General features: G+C 39.2%; 3 protein-coding genes across 3 annotated transcripts; all 3 read right to left on the reverse strand.

Moving 5' to 3' along the window:
• Positions 1 to 469: 469 nt before the first annotated feature.
• LOC112565220 lies at positions 470 to 8,195 on the reverse strand. Its single transcript, XM_025240556.1, has 10 exons — positions 8,105 to 8,195; positions 7,861 to 7,952; positions 6,527 to 6,653; positions 4,642 to 6,105; positions 4,243 to 4,336; positions 3,447 to 3,571; positions 2,944 to 3,022; positions 2,197 to 2,276; positions 1,648 to 1,774; positions 470 to 1,239 (listed from the first exon to the last, which is right to left on the reverse strand). The coding sequence occupies exons 4-10, from the start codon at positions 4,716 to 4,718 to the stop codon at positions 1,186 to 1,188; spliced, it is 636 nt and encodes a 211-aa protein (XP_025096341.1). The 5' UTR covers positions 4,719 to 6,105; positions 6,527 to 6,653; positions 7,861 to 7,952; positions 8,105 to 8,195; the 3' UTR covers positions 470 to 1,185.
• A 391-nt stretch (positions 8,196 to 8,586) lies between these two features.
• On the reverse strand, positions 8,587 to 10,503 carry LOC112564593. The gene is made up of 3 exons (XM_025239518.1): positions 10,059 to 10,503; positions 9,278 to 9,368; positions 8,587 to 8,784 (listed from the first exon to the last, which is right to left on the reverse strand). Exons 1-3 carry the CDS (start codon positions 10,208 to 10,210, stop codon positions 8,602 to 8,604), a joined length of 426 nt encoding a protein of 141 aa, XP_025095303.1. The 5' UTR covers positions 10,211 to 10,503; the 3' UTR covers positions 8,587 to 8,601.
• A 1,040-nt stretch (positions 10,504 to 11,543) lies between these two features.
• Positions 11,544 to 16,485, reverse strand: LOC112564480 (cation-dependent mannose-6-phosphate receptor-like). Its single transcript, XM_025239324.1, has 8 exons — positions 16,295 to 16,485; positions 15,382 to 15,559; positions 14,460 to 14,549; positions 14,041 to 14,171; positions 13,603 to 13,684; positions 13,180 to 13,268; positions 12,525 to 12,651; positions 11,544 to 12,288 (listed from the first exon to the last, which is right to left on the reverse strand). Exons 4-8 carry the CDS (start codon positions 14,154 to 14,156, stop codon positions 12,235 to 12,237), a joined length of 468 nt encoding a protein of 155 aa, XP_025095109.1. The 5' UTR covers positions 14,157 to 14,171; positions 14,460 to 14,549; positions 15,382 to 15,559; positions 16,295 to 16,485; the 3' UTR covers positions 11,544 to 12,234.
• Positions 16,486 to 16,588: the final 103 nt, after the last annotated feature.

The following is a 16,588-nucleotide window of genomic DNA, read 5'->3' on the forward strand; positions in this document are numbered from 1 at the left end:
ATATATTGTTCCATGCCTCCTCCTCCCATCATATGAGTAGATGAGTTATCAGGGATGTTAAAACACTGTGAACACCTTTTCTATCACCACCGTCACAGGCACTACAATGTGGGAGCAATTTCAACATTTACCTTTTACCACTGAGTATAGTGAAAGGAGCTTGACAGAATAGATAGAGAGAGATGTTGTTGTCTATGATTCTTGACACTGTCATGTTCGGCAGGTCGTACTGGGCCGGCAGTTGTGAAGTATTATGCCAGCGACTTTGTTTTCTTTTTATTTCCCCGAGTGCAGCAATTATCGGTAACTTTAATTATAATTATCGTGTAATTGCTTTGTTATGAAGCTGTGATGCACCCGTTCTGTTTTGCATTATGTTACGACAGACTAATAAAATTACTTGCATCCACACAATCAAATAATGCGCCGCAAGAAATAAAGAAAAATTCCATGAATGCTAAAAGAGGCAGTAGTGTTAATATAATATACACTTCGATGTAACTATCTGTATAAAAAGTTATTTGTTGTGTTACAAACTTATCTCAAAAACTCTTTCTCTCTCTCTCTTGTGACATCGCAGTTTTAAGACAGTATCCATTTTGTATGTATATTAGATCATTGATATATTTCTACAACACGATCCAGTTCACGGAGAAACACACACACAGAGAAAATGAGTACACTTCGGTTCACATACATATTTTACAGTACATTTCAGTTCACAGATATACTTTTATAAACATCATTTCAGTTCACAAACTTCTCCACACGCCTGACACTCTTGTAACAACACAAGTTTTTTTTCTCCATAACTGTTTAACTCTCACTTCTTTACTTTGCATCGAAGCGCTAAATATAAATACAGCTTCAACACACTTACGAACAAGAAAAATGAAGGTTTCGTTATCGTATTCATGATTAATAATAATAATAATCATCATCATCATCATCATCATCATCATCGCAATAATAATAATAGTAATAATAATAATAATGTGAATTTACATATATTTAAATATATAGTTCCTACATGACTTCACAGTAAAAATAAACCAAAGTATTTCTGAAACTCCAAAAACAAGGGCTGACAACGCAAATTCTCCAAGCAGCGAGACAGAGACAAAGATAATACAGTATAATACAGGATAATACAGAATAATACTAAATCTCTTCATGTTGTCGGCATCAAAATTTATTGTAGTCTGACCTTCCACAGGTAAAGGTGAATTTCATGCCATCCTGCAATTTAAAAATGTATGAGACCTCTTCAATTCAACAGTAAAGTGTCAGAAATAATACGATTGCTTTCAAAACTACACATTAGATATTTATTACTTAGATGTTATGCGATTATTGTTTTATATATAAATAGCGAGCCATTTAACCTGAAGATAAGGCCAAGAAAATCTGGCATCTCGTATGTTCAATCAAAAAAGAATCTGTCAATCATTTTACTCGCTCCTTGAAGTAGATTACAACGGTCACTCTTACTTTCCATAATTATGACCACTGTTCAGGCTCCCAGGTAAAATAGCAGGCCTACATACAAAGGAACATTTTGATACACAAGTAAAGATAAGCACAACACAATGTGGCTGAACGCCTGTAGACAGTAGTCACGGCGGTTGGTTCACAATGTTTGCTCACCTTGATGAGTGCAGGTAACGACGACCACCAGCTGTAGTTGGGGATGATCTCCTTGCCAGACGATTTACGGACTCCCACTTGAAAGACGATGCCACCCACAATGTACACCACAAGCAGTCCGGCGAACCTGGACAGTGGAGTGACTACCTTTACCTTGGAATGTCTGAGAGAGGGACTCCGAGATGGAATGACAGTACAGTGGTTATTGAAATGGACGATGTGACTGAACCTTCCAGGTTACGAAACCATATGATACTAGACACCACAGTAAAACTAACCCAGATTTTGCAGGTTCTTTAGACCAGAACATTTTCTTAACATTATTAAGACACTCTCAATCTCTGTAATTATAGTGCACGGGCAGTAGAAAATGCTGGTATGTCATTATTGTGTGGATGTTGTGGCGACAATATTATCCTTGTCACCAGTTCCAGCTTGATGTGTCAAGGTGCAAAGGATCATTGTTGTACAGCCACACTTGACTTTCGGGTTTAATTCCTAAGGAGCGACTTTCACTGACATATTGGTCATCATAATTTTTATACTCACGCGATATCAAGAATAGAACCGATGGACAGTTGGAATGTATTGTGTTGTGGGCAGCAGTACTTGCTGGTCAGTGTGAGTCCCTGTAGACACGAACAATAGATGGCTAGACTCTGCTCATTGTCTCCAACACTGATAGGTATGTAGGTAGTCAATACAGTAAAAATATAAACAAGGCTACAGTCAGGGAAGAGCCCCAGACAAGCCAACACTGACAAATATTTGCTCAAGTCAAATATAGCATTGAATGATCTATATATATATATCTGGCACTGCTGGACGATAGGGGTCGCTGGTTCGAGACATCCTCGGGAGAGATGATAACTTTCCCTCTCCTCCTAAAGCTGTCCATTAGAAATGTGCTTTGATTTATCTGACATGTCTGAGGGCGGCGGTAGATGAGGGCGAGGTATTCACATACCCAAGACATGACGAACCACTTACGTCCATTGCCTATAAGATCACTAGAGATCCTAGCCTGTATTTTGTATTTGGGTATTATGGTCGTGTGACCTGACATCTGTATTTGGAGGGCTTCTATTATCTTGTACGTTTTATAAGCTACTTATTAATAAAAATTTAATAACAACATAAACACCTGTAATATTAAGCATAGTAATGTTTCTTGGTATTCTTTGTCCAGGTAATTATGGTACGAGCTCTTTTAGGGGCAATAAAGGCAGATGGTTCTAATCTCTTTTTGAGAGAGAAGGTGTGAAAGGCTTCTGATGTTTGCTTTCGAAGACTCACAGCAACGGGGGATCCAGTTACCTGCACCGTCACGTTCTTCTCCACCGCGGGGTCGCACGTTAAGGTCACCGTCAGACCTCTGCAACAGGTAAATCCTTCAGCCTTCTCTTCTTTGGTCCATGGTACTGTGTGTCAGCTTATTTGTCTGCCTGTCAGTAGTCGATGGATCTTGTAAGTCTGTGTCACTCTCTTTTTCCTCCCATTCCTCTTGTTTTTATTTTTCCGTCTTACTTTCCATATTTCCGTTGGTTTCTCCCTTCCTCATTCACTCTCACTTATATACACTCAAGCTTTTAGCAAAGCTCCGGTATAGATGGCTTCCTTTTCTTCCGTCCTATAAAATCATAATTTACTGATTGAACATAATCTTTAACCTTTTCTATCTCTCTTTCTATCTCTCTCTTTTGGTTACATCAGGAAGCAGATACCTTACCGTCTGTGTTGCTTTTTCTATCCCTATTTTTGTAATAAATATTATTCTGGTAATAGCAGGAGGTCAATACCTAAATGAGCCTTCCTTTGTGTTGTTGTAGTAAAGTTGGAGGGAACCTGAATCGGTAACAAACTGAGCGCTCTCCTGTGTGCCCAGCTTGGTGTATTGGGTTCCGTCTTGATAGTACTCACAGCCCTGTGAACACATTAAAAAAACAACCTTGAAAAAGTGTTTGTTCGGATACTTTGGATGATTCATTGTGTAATTATCTTCTGTTGCTCTCTTTTATTACAATCACTCATATCCCACACACGACCGAACACACTGAAATATGTAAAGCCGCCAAGACATCTACAACCGTGCATAAGGTCGCGAAAGCATTTTGCACAAGAAACCCATACAAAGACTATTGTTGATGCAAGTGAAACTGAAAGGACAGGAGGGTATCACTGTGCATACCCTCCTCTCCTTGCATGAGAGGATTTGTGTGAGTGTTGGGGCAGGGAAGGGGAATCGGCAGGTGCGAGTAGGTGCACTGTAACAACAACAGAACATCGTTGACGACTGCTACATTGGATTCAACGATAACAGGTAAAACGTGTATCATTCCCAGGGTCTTGACTAGGTCTTTGCAATAAATACAATATTGTCAGTTGAATGGATGATGCAGATTTGCTATTCTACAGAAGCTGTCCAGTGCTTCAGTTGGCGATTACTGACAAGGACTGAGAAGAGAGAATGATCCCGAGAGATGGTATTACCATCGCCTGACTCCGCAGCTAGTGGGGCAAGGGACTGATGATTATGACCATGAAAAGAACAGTTTATACAACTTAGCATCCGTGCAGCAGCTTCTGACTACTCACAGCAGCATTTTTACAAGTGCCTAAAGTGAAAGACTTGCATGGGTTCCATGCATATCTCCATCCTTCCAATTCGGGAGTTAAAAGATCTTTAAACCTATAAAGAAAATAAAAAACAAACTTAAACAGCCATCTGGAGTATATCAAGAGCTGTTACAATGTTTACAACACATACTTTGAAACGATTCTCTGCCCCTTATACACAAGGGAGTGAACTTTTTGTTTACACATATAGGACCATATGCACAACAACTTTAGGGTCAACAACAAATAACACATTTTTGGCAGTGGAGCAAATCTTTTAGCATATGGTATTCAAAACTAAGCAACATTTTCTAACTGTTAAACCTCAGTACAAAAAGTTAGACTTCAAACACAAGCTGTAAACACCGACATACTCACGCGGGGCCGTCATCACTAGCCAAGGGTGAGAGGTCAATCACACCTTCTTCTGCTTGACAGGAGCAGGTATTCATCATTTTGCATTCCCATTTTACCTGTGGTGTCGCCCACCTCACCTGCCACGCTAGGACCAACACCACAACACATCCCTGCGCATGCTTTACAATTTGAACAACACTTGAAAAGGGAAACACGTCCACTTGGTTGGCAACACTACCTGTCTGACAGAAAGTAGGTTATCAAACCCGTGTTTTGATAATCGTTGATAGTCAGGAGAAACGATTTCCTACACGTTGTGTCCCTCCACTTGTCCTGTCTTCTTGCGAAGTGAAGCGCTGGCAGGCGACAACTATTTAAATAGTCTTCTCCCTTTCTTTCCCACTTTCTAAAATATTTACAACTATTCTGGAGATGCACAAGTCAAATCAAAACAGAAAAGCTAGCCAGACAAAATACACATATTTATTTTACACTTTGAATACATTTGGTTGTATTTATTTTCCTCAGCACCTGTAACTCATGGACAACGCGAAATGACACGTGACTCGACACAACGCCGAGCCTGTTAGGAACTAACTGTTAGCGCGTGATGCGACATCCTCGTGACAGACCACGTGATGTGTTGTTACCGTCACTGCTTCCTGAGACAGAGTAGATACCGACAGTAATCTACATCCACAGGATCACCAACACCATGGGATTTCGAGGAGAGAAACAAATAAACAGCAAAGGACTGTACTCTTTATATCACGCAGTCGGTTTTCTCTGAACAGAAGATTTTAATTCAGAAATGTTTTATTTAGTTTTGTTTTTAAGAAAATATAAAGTTACCTTGACCTGTCTGACCTTGTGTGTATCGGCTCATTATGGTGGATGTGTAGATGTGCTTGAAACGAGAACTTTTTACGATTGAGGTATGGTATGTAAGCTTGTACGCTAGTCACAATTACAAGTTTGTCAGTCAGTCAGTCAGTCAGTCAGTCAGTCAGTCAGTCCAGTGGCAGTAACTGCGAGGTCACATCAGTCACGGCTAACAGCCAGTGTCACGTGACACTCACGTCGTCGTTATCCTTCAAGAAGTCACTTCAGTGTGTCCATATCTCTAATGCGTGTCAAAAGATTGGGAGGCCTGTCATCATTTATCTACAGTGCATTGAATTTTAAATGTATTCCCATCACACATCTGTTTCAAATATCATTCTTGTATTGGTTGAAGACTCACAGTACAATTGATACGATACCCCGTTATCAACTTTTTATCTCTGTCAAGCACCAGACTGCACAACAGACAGATGACACTAATGAAGACGATGCAATGTCAACAGGTGGCTAATGTGACAGAGTGACAACATGTTGATGTGAGGGTGAGATACAAAATGTCAGGGTCAACTCCCCAATGCTTCGCCGCAATCAGATTTTCTGGTAGGAAGATCCCCTACAGGAGAATACAAATTTTGCGCCATCCTGAAATGTAAAAAAAGCTTTATTTCATTCAACTGTAAAATATTGCTTTTAAAACTTGTATCAACAATTATTGCTATATTATAGGAGGACAGACAGACAAGAAAATGGCGTGTTATGTGTAAAGGGCTAGTGAAGAACGAAGATAAGGTAGAATGTGAATTGGGTGAATGAAAAAGAGTGAAAGGAGAGAAAGCGGTGTGTTCAGACCAGACACATACTTTACATGGTAATAATATTCGTCTATTAAAACTTTCCACGGTCATCAAAGACATTTAAATGATAGTTCGTGTTGGTGCTTCCTCTCCGGTAAACAAACAAGGATGACCTCGACATCTACATTTTGTTTCTTCACCTTTTCACTCCTCTGAACTCGTTTCCAAAACGTTTAACACATGCTGACAGTCCAGGCTAACCGACTCACCTTGATGAGTCCAGGTATGGAGGACCACACAGAATAGTTGGGGATGACCTCCCTGCCACTTGCCTTACGGATAGCCTTCTGAAGGATAAGCCCTGCCACTACATATACCAGGACCAGTGCCACAAACCTGCAAACGACCAGGTGAAAATACAATCAGGATAAGCTTTTTTAAAGACTGCATCTATAGTGTCCTCCCACAGACAAGATATAATGTTTGTAGCAATTCGCTCAAGCATATGAACAAGCAATATAAATTAAAAAAATAAGCAACACAATCACATCCAGATAAAAAGTAATCAATACATACTCCATCAGACAGGTAAATAAGCAGTACAAACTATCTAAAATACGGACTAGGTGTAGTGGCGCTACTAATGTAGGAATGAATGTAGACTACTGTAGTAGTGCAGTCCACGGTATCAAGAGGAGATGAGGTGAGGCTATTGGCCAATGCTGTCACAATATTCTGTGTAGTGAGTGTGGTTTTATTTTAGCTGAAGACACATGCGAAGTGCATGAGAAAAGTGAAAGAGGAATAACAAGAAAGCAAATCAAGAGATGGATTCCACAGAACTTCAACTGCGTCTGGCATCACGACTTTACCATGAAGAGTTCTTCACGCAGTTGTCATACGGGGTCTGTAGCAACTCGTGCATGAACACGCATCTATATACTTGACCCCACCGGGCGCTCCGTGTGCGGACGTTTTGCCGACGGACGTTTCTCCGCCGGACGTTTTTTTGTCGACTGGACGTTTCGCCGCTGGACGTTTCGGATCGGACGTTTTGCCGACTGGCTTTTCGCCGCCGGACGTTTCGCCGCATTATGTCCTTAAAAGAATGAAAGTAACTACTAGATTACACATAATTCTTTATTTCAAACAAATTTTACACACAGACTTCACAGACAGTTCACCACAGATTATGCGCAACAGCTTTGAGAAAAAATATGAATACCCGGTTCACATGAGGAGGGATAGTGGAGAGAGTTCACCAGAACTAACCCCACACTTGAAAAGTCCCGCTGAAATGCCCTAAACGCTCGGCAAAAGGTCATCCAGTTCCTCCTCAAACGTCAAAGTCAACATTAAAAAAACACCCACACATATTTATTTATGCTTCCGTTAAAAATTATTTGTAATAAATTAAGAGGATGATGGTTACTCAGGTTGTGAGAATGATGTTGGCTTACAATATGAGAAAGATTTCTTCTCAAGCTTTCAAAGAGATGTTTACTTAATGTTATGAAAAGATGCCTATTGACTTATGAGAAAAATTTCTATTTGCATTATACAAATAATACCTACTCACGTACTAAGACCAAGGACTACTCACACTATCAATATGATGGTTCCAGCTGAAAGACCTCCGCTAGTCACCTTCACATGAACTCCCGGACAGCAATACTTGCTTGTTAGTGTCATGGTCTGTGGCAAACAACAACTGAATCTTCTGATAGCTGTCAGCAGTTTTATGTCCTTTCTTCACACATTTTACTCCGTTACTCCAGACAAGATTTAATTTTGATATCCAGTCAGAAATATAAAATATATAATTCGACATCAGTGTCCACACTTACATAGACAGCACTACCGCCTTGCTCTCCTTGCACGTCCAGCTGGCTGTCCACACTCTGGTCACACTTGAGGGTAATCCTGTGTCGTCTGAAACACGGGGGAACTTGGTTGCTCAATGGCCGCCTGAGGGTTTTGAGTCCATGTCACTGGACAACTATATGTATTGAAATACAAGTTTGCGTGCGTTCAAGTGTTTATGAATGTGTAATTTATGACAAAAGTCAATCAGGTTCTTTGCAACAAAGTTTGTTCTTCCTTCAGTGGAATCTTATACGTGTGTGTGCACTTGTATGCATGTGTGTGCTAGAGAAATTTTGTCCGTGTACATCGGTAGGTAGACCAATGGATTCAACAGTAAGCAGACTGAAATACATTAACGAGGATATTGTATTGTTGCTGACGTTTGTCTTATTTGCCTGCTTGTCTGTTAGTCTCGACGCATGGTGATAGCCTGTCCAGATAATATATATACACAAAAATCTTTCTGTGCTTCCCTCTCTCATCTTATCTTCAAGCAATTTTCTTGTATCAATATAAACAATTGTATATTTCTAACCTCAAGAACCCCGGACTCTACAGCAGAGTAGGTGAGCAAGACATCAGACCCCACAGTTGAGAAAGTTGCCGAGTCTTGTGTTCCGATTATGTGGGAATCGCTTTTATCTTGGTTAAATTGGCAGGCCTGTCAAAAATTCAAACATTTTCTGTAAATCTACATCAGAAGTAATTAACATAATCGGGTTTTCTTACTATGGGCAGAGAAACATATACAACCGCGCAACACACACACACTGAAGAAAGCACTCAAACAAAAAGACAACAAAAGAACGAAAAAAAAAATTCAGAATTTGTCATATTAAAAATATTATTTGAAATATTATATAAACATGTTGCTTCTCTAATGGTTTCTTCTATATTTGATTACTTTTTGAGTCATTTCCTCTTCTTTCGGAAAAAGAATAAAACGATATATATATATAGATGGATTAAAAGAGAGAGAGAGAGAATCTTGAAAATATAAATTTCTTACAATCTTTTCTGATTAAATATACGACAGACAAGGGCGAGAAGAAAGTTAATCAGCTGAAGACAAAAGGCAATAAATTCATAATTGTTTTTTTTTCAGTGTCAACATTACTTTTTTCACACTTTACTGAATTCAGTACAACACTTACAGAAGCAGTTTTGCACTGCTTTTCGGTGAAATCTTTGCAGGGATTCCACGAATATAGCCAGTTATCCCCACTAGCCTGTATATCTTTAAATCTGTTGACATACATTAATAATAAGAACTAATATTATTTAGACTTCATTATCAGTATGATTTAATGTCTTGTCATGTGTTATAGCATGTGCAGTGAGCAATGTCCTGTAGGTACAAGTACCTCACCCTATCTGTATGAATAGTTTGATAACTAAAGGGATAAGTAGATAGAAAAAAATCAGAGTCATCTCTTGATAATTTTAAGGTTTTTTTTAAGCTATCACAGTCACTTTGTTTAGAAAAATGACTGCCTAAGAGATACTTTGTCTTTATAACTAATTCAGCTGTTCGTTAAGTGATAAAAAAAAAATAGTTTACAACTACAGTTTTGAATTTCTGAAACGCTGTAACAAACTGCTTGTATGTGCAATAATCTAGTCCTAGTCATCTGAGTATTTCGAGGATGCTGAGTGATGGAGAGAGTTTTACCCTTTATCAATGAGACTTTTACATTTTAGTACCGTAGGAGTAGTCAGGATATTTATCTACAAGTTTTATGAGACCCAGAGTAAACTTACTATCACCATTTTCTTTTTAATTCAGGACAAAATAATTATACTTTAAACAAGCGCTTGATAAACATTAAATTTAATCGTATTTGATAAAAATAAAGAGGGACAAGCGTGCAAAAGGCAAAAGGCAGGGGTGACAAATGTCAGAATTTGAAGCACGTGACCGTTAGTTACACTCACGCCGCCCCGCTGTTGGCTTTGAGGGGAGACAAGTCGATGACTCCGTTAACCGCTTGACAGGAACAGGAGTTGAGTTTAGTGCAGTCACCGGTCACCGAGGCCACCCACCACATCCCCACCAACACCACAACCACTTCACTTCTACCAGTCATGACTTCCTTAGTGTTTCTGTAGAGTTCTTTTTTCTTGAACACAATAAATCACAGGGGAGGCTACCTGCAAAGTGTATTCCTGTCACAAGTCCTCCGTGGAACATTGATAGAATGGCGTTCACAGCTGACGTGGGTGATGTGATCAGGACACAAGACGACAGATAACCTCTGGTGTGGTGTTGAACCGAACTACTGTGTGTACTCTTCGTTACATTGCCTCACACACTGTGTACTCACACCGTGTAGTCTCCCCCACCCTTCCAAACTCCCCTTCACACCCTCTGAATACTTTCACGTGATGTTAACCAGTTCATGTGACGTTACAGGGTTAAGAATTGAACTCTGACTTTGTTATATTGGTGTGTGTCAGGTCACAGGTACGTGCTCCACCTCTTATCACTAAAACACTGAGACGGTTAATGAAACTTTGTTGGTTGAAAAGGTTTCTGAGTCAGTATTTGTTCAGGCGTACATATGTACAATGTAGGTGCCTACAGAGATGTGTATGTCTGTGTGTGAGCGTGTGTTAGTGTGTGCATGCGTTTGTGGTGTGTGTGTGTGTGTGTGTGTGTGTGTGTGTGTGTGTGTGTGTGTGTGTGTGTGTGTGTGTGTCCATTTTTATAAAAAAAAAAAGATGTTGAAAAAAGGTAGAGAATAACCTATAAAGGTGTAAAGGTAAAGGTCGTCTCTGTAAGATCGTTGGGAGCTGAGGTGTAAGAGATACTGAGACCAGCTTTTCTTGTGAGGGTGGTGCACATCTAATCTTTCCCACCCTCTCTCTCTCTTTCGCTATCCATTTTACCTGCCCCAACCCTCTATTGACTCAGGTTACCATTACCGACAAGGTAGATCAACTGGATTGTGTTGGCTGCGCCACAAGGGTAGCGAACCGACTAGCCTCTGTGTTCGGACGCCAGTGTCCTATCCAGTGGTGTGTGTGTGTGAATATATTCATTGCCATTTTTGTCAAAAGGTTTGAGAAACTAGTGACTTAACCAAAGAGAACTACATCCGAAGTAAGCATTTTTATGGTGAGTGAGATGGTACCCGATTTTTTCAGAAAAAAAAAGGCGGCAGAAAGAGACCGTTAGGATTTATGCTTTAGAAATCACTGCTTCTACGGCTACGGTATGTTCAACTGTTATAGAAAAGAGCCTCAACATAATGGGAGTTGTATGATATTCTCTACTGCCCTTATATTCAGGCTCCAGGCTGAAGTTTATGAACGATACATCTTGAAAGTGTAAAACTCATAATGCTAGAGAGTGAGTGAAAAAAAACCAAACAAAACACTTACGTGCCTCTCGTAAAAATATCGTATATCTCACTTATGTCTGACACGTTTAATGGGTCAAGTGGACTACAGAGAGTGTAGACTAGCACAGGCACAGGTAGACGATAAACAATAAAGTATATAAGAGGTCTCTACCCAGTCTGCTTACACGCTTCTTGTAGCTTCTATGAACATCTCTTTAACACATCTATACCATCAAGTTTTCTTGCTTACTACTATCTGTACATTGGAATATTTCTTTGTTCCTCCTGTCTTCCATATATTTCTCATTTGCAGACATTCATTCATCCCATTCTGAACAAAGTAAAGGAAACAAGTTTTATTTTTGCACTTTGAATGTGTACAAAACAATGAAAAAATGTTTGACACTCTTACAGCCTCTCTTTTCTCACACACACACAACACAGACTTGTGTTTTTCATTTTAAAACAATTTGACTTCAGAAAGCTCTAATTTAACCTTTTTTCAAATCACGTGTCTGGAAAGCAAGTTTTGCAGTATAAATAATATTACTGTGTATTATAAAAATATATCTATGTTTGTTATAAATAATCTGCTTTTATGCATTATAAATAACCTATTTGTGTATAAACAGAATGTCTTGTATATTTTTTGAGTTATAGCCAATCAGGAAGTAAACATACTGTCAAAACAATTGTGTAGCTGCATCTCTCAGAACATCAGAGGAACAAAGTATCCACCATTCCCATCCACTCTTATGGCCTGAAAGTCAGATTTTTTCGTATCTCATCCTTCCGCAAGATGTTGTGAATCTGAAGCCATCCTGCAGGAAAATAAATGAACATTGTCACCACCTGCCCTCAAACAATCCTCATTACAAACCGTTAACCATCGTCACAAATATTCTATATTTTGTTATTTACGGTAATGCTTAATACATAATATGCACAAGTTTATAAAAATCGTTTTAATTCAACTAATAGCATATAAGAAAGAGACTAAGCAATTATGACATTCATTTTTCTGTGTTTTCATGCAAAGTGTCAAATGTCTAGTCACCTTGATGAGTCCAGGTAAGGAGAACCAGAGATCGTGGTTGGGGATGACTTCCCTTCCTGTTGCCTTGCGGACAGTTTTTTGAACAATCACACCCGCCACCACGTACACCAGCGCCAGCCCCACGAAACTGCAGTTAGCCGAGTTTCAATCATTTTTGGTCGTAAAGCATACAATGATCGTTTGATCATTAAAAGATTAGACAGAAAGCAGAATGTAATTGAAAGAAAGAACAAAGACTAATTACTTTTGAAGCAAGAGAGAAAATAGGATTGAAAGAAAGGTAATATAAAAATAGATTACTTCGCACTTGAGAAAAACGTGAGTGGAAAAAAGACAGGAAAGATACTGCTGTGCATGTATTCAAACTTTCTTCTTTGTTCTTTTGTAGTCTTATTTCTCTTGCACTGTCGGTGTCAGAGGTCATGTAAGTCATGTCCCTTGTGTCTTCATTTGTAGCTGGATTGTAAAAAGTCAACACACTCTTAGATTCTCTTAAACTTCAGCAAATGATAGGTCTTTGTGCTCGATAAACTAGCCACGACACAGACCAATGTCCCTCCCTTGACAAAAACTAACACCCCAGACTAGTTATATATATGAAACACAGAACACATTCAATTATCCGTTGTTCACAGAGTGTTAGCTGGGTACTCACACAATAAGGATGATAGTGCCAGGTGACAAACTTGAGGTGCTGATGTTTGTCACACCAGGGCAACAATACCTGCTCGTCAGTGTCATAATCTGCACATAACACCTCATTAGTCTAATATTATTTTATGTGTTTGTCACGGACCAGTCCATGCCTCCGTGTTTTTCTGATTAATTTAACCCATTTATGACTTACAGTCGAAAGCACGACTGAATGAATGAGAACATTAGGTGGGAAAGTGATAACCGTGACAGAAAGTGTTTGGTGATCTCGGTTCACCAGTAGATTTTTGGCTGGAACGAGGTAGGAAATGTATCCCGGCCCGTGTGTGTGTGTGTGTGTGGTGTGTGTGTGTTATGATAGGTAAGAATTTGAAGAAAATAACCCTTATAAGATAGAAGTATTAAAGTGAACCGTTATACTTACATACATGGCATAGCCCTGCTCGCCTTCAACATCCAGGTTGCTTTCGATGGTCGGGTCACACTTCAGTGTCACCAAGGTGGTTCTGTCCCGTACAACAGCATACCTTGACTTTAGTTTCTTCTATCACTCTTTATTTCATAATATAAATCTCAGCAATACCTACAAAACTTGACTCGTATACTTTGTTCATGGTAAAAAAACGTTTGTGCTTATATACCGACCATTGATTACTCACTCCCTTGTAAAATATATTTCTTCAAAATTGTTTGTATGAATGAATGTATGCATGTATGTACAGATATCATAAACTTGGTTCTGGTTTTTATTACGCATTTTCCCGAGTATAATGTTTCTTTTTCCATCTATACATTTACTATTCTAATGTTATTTTAAAGTCTAGTTTACTGTAAAGAATAAATATTGCAATGTTATCAGGACCTTACAACCTGTGGGGAGGGACTTGTGTAAGTAAGCAAGACATCATCAGAGCCGGTGATTGAAGTGAAGGTCACCGTATCCTGCATCCCGATTTCAAAAGACTCAGTCCCTGCCATGCTCACCTGACATGCCTGCAAGACACAGGCGCAGGTGTATCACTGATGTATCTCAGTACTAGCCATTCATTAACCTTTCTCGGCGTCAGATGTCTTAGTGTGTGAACTTTCTGATTTTTTTATGTGTCATCATTGCTAATGAGTGTTAAAGGTGTCATTTCTGTTATGATGGTAGAACATAATGTAAACAAATTTCAAAATAAAAACATAAAATGCTCAAAGACACTAAACAGCACAAATAGCATAATCATAACTAAAACATTAAGGACTAGACACAAAGACAGTCAGCACATGCGGACTTACCGCACGTTCGAGCACTGAAGCTCGCTGAAGGGTGTACAGGGATTCCACGAGTACTTCCAGCTGCTCGTCTTGTCGGCCAGATCTTTGAATCTGAGCGAAATTTAATGTGAAGGTTAAAAATTGTTGCTTGTTGACTATACTGTATTATAAATCAAAGCTATAAACTTCAAAGAATACTATTAACCTGCAATCTCATTGTGTGTATTATCAGAATGTAAGCTACAGTCGATTCATACTTTAGTATTCTTAGTCAAATTATCAATAATCCCTGCAATAATCCCTACCCGAACCTTTACTCCCTTTTACGGTATAGGGAAAGTGTCAAATTCCTTCCAAACTAACTTCGTATTTGTATGAGATGCCTTTTTCTAGGAGTCGTAAACAATCTACTGACTGCTTCACGAATGTTGCAATAGTCTTTGGTAACATATTCTTGGTGGTCTATGGACGCCATGACATACAACCAGAAAAGATGTTAGGAGTTAGCGAATAGGTGGTATTAGGAAGTAAAGACCATGGTTTGAATCTACTAACCCTGACTCGAACTTTGACCTTTCCAATAGCTTTGTAACCTCACCCATTTCTCTTTTCCTAACTCATTTTCTGGTAGGGAGTTGTATGCCATGGTGTCCGTAGCAAACTTTGTCACGATACTCTGAGTCTTTCCAAGTTGTACCAGGAAGTCAAACATTATTGAGACATATCATACATGTTGGAAAGAGTCTAATGTTTTTTTTTCTAAATTTCAAGAAAAGATTATTCTTGTTTTGCTGTCTCCCTTTCGTTTCATGTGTGTTAGACATGGAGAGGACAAATGAAGTAGGATAGACGCATTTTAAAGCACACAAAGAAAATGCTAAGATCCAGATACACAAAGAGACAGAAGACAGCATCCAGCCACGTGTAAGATGGCAGCACCTACGCCGGACCACTGGAGCTTGCCAGGGGAGACAAATCGATGATCCCGTTCTCTGACTGACAGGAGCAGGGCCCGAGTTTCTCGCAGTCACCAGCCACTGGTGTCGCCGACAACATCATCATCATCATCAAGTTGAGCATCAGCATCACGCTCCCACGCTCTGCCATGGCCTCTGCTTTTTCTGGAAATGGTGAGGTCGAGTTGTTCTATAATTAGGAGCAAACTAAACTTTAAGTCTTATACTGAGTTGCTAGAAAGATTCAACATTCTTTATTCTGTCATCCTCTATGGGTATTGAGATATTACAAATGTTCACACTTATTCCCATCAATCCCATGCTTAGATAGAGTATCTCTCACCAAAAATTAAAATTAAAAACAAACAAAAACAAACAGAGCAAAACAAATTCTTTGTATCTCTCGTTCTTTTCTTCTTCCAGTCTTTTCTTGTATTCGAGTAAATAAAAGCATATAAACACGTGTGAAGAAAACAAAACTATAATTAGGAGCAAACTAGATGTAAAGTCTGAAATGCTTCCTGAACTGTTAACTACATGGTACACTTGTACAAGGTATCCAGTAACAGTATCATTTCACAGTGAGACTTTGTATTATTTGGAACTAAAGATGTTCATCACCTATCAAACACATAAACGTGAAACTTTCTCTATATAATTATCCGTCTAAGTAAATTCAACATTTGATATGACTGATCCCTTCTAAGTGCACTGCATTAACGAGTGGTCACATGCACCTAGACTATTTAAATTCAAGTAGAACACATCTACAATTTCCGACATCGTTCGGCGAATTCAACCCAATGAAGACTTCTTCGCCCCATTTCAATATCAGGTCGTACACACCAATATTATCTAGTCTTGTTTACCCCAGAGAATAGTCTACGTATTCATATATACCTTCAGAACGATGAATCTTTATGATTTTGCTCGACGACGACGACGAAGGACATTAGCGACGAAGATCGTCAGCAATCATTAAGGTGTGTAGATATTTTCTCACTGTTATTATCTCTGTGTCGTGATAGGTAACGGCGATACTTAGCTCCTAATGTCAATGATGTTTAATGGTGTGCTTGATAAGTCACGATAACACTTCTTGTGTGTGAGCGAAACGAAGCAACAATGTAGTTTGGGAGCAACTTTCGCAGAACTTTAATCCAAAATGAAACATAGAACTGGTGTGCATGTGTG

This window comes from Pomacea canaliculata, linkage group LG5, assembly GCF_003073045.1.
Source record: "Pomacea canaliculata isolate SZHN2017 linkage group LG5, ASM307304v1, whole genome shotgun sequence".
Lineage (NCBI taxonomy): Eukaryota > Metazoa > Mollusca > Gastropoda > Architaenioglossa > Ampullariidae > Pomacea > Pomacea canaliculata.

Excerpts from the sequence above, each read along its gene's own strand:
- LOC112564480 (XM_025239324.1), bottom strand. The coding sequence starts at position 14,156 with ATGGCAGGGACTGAGTCTTTTGAAATCGGGATGCAGGATACGGTGACC. Across the intron at positions 13,685-14,040 it reads CCCTCCCCACAGGTTGTAAG|AACCACCTTGGTGACACTGA; the intron begins GTCCTGATAACA and ends TGTACGGGACAG. Across the intron at positions 12,289-12,524 it reads CCTTACCTGGACTCATCAAG|GATGGCTTCAGATTCACAAC; the intron begins GTGACTAGACAT and ends ATTTTCCTGCAG.
- LOC112564593 (XM_025239518.1), bottom strand. The coding sequence starts at position 10,210 with ATGACTGGTAGAAGTGAAGTGGTTGTGGTGTTGGTGGGGATGTGGTGG. Across the intron at positions 9,369-10,058 it reads AAAGCCAACAGCGGGGCGGC|ATTTAAAGATATACAGGCTA; the intron begins GTGAGTGTAACT and ends GTATGTCAACAG. Across the intron at positions 8,785-9,277 it reads AGCAGTGCAAAACTGCTTCT|GCCTGCCAATTTAACCAAGA; the intron begins GTAAGTGTTGTA and ends AATTTTTGACAG.
- LOC112565220 (XM_025240556.1), bottom strand. The coding sequence starts at position 4,718 with ATGATGAATACCTGCTCCTGTCAAGCAGAAGAAGGTGTGATTGACCTC. Across the intron at positions 4,337-4,641 it reads GCTAGTGATGACGGCCCCGC|GTTTAAAGATCTTTTAACTC; the intron begins GTGAGTATGTCG and ends TTTTCTTTATAG. Across the intron at positions 3,572-4,242 it reads GCACTTGTAAAAATGCTGCT|GGCTGTGAGTACTATCAAGA; the intron begins GTGAGTAGTCAG and ends ATGTGTTCACAG.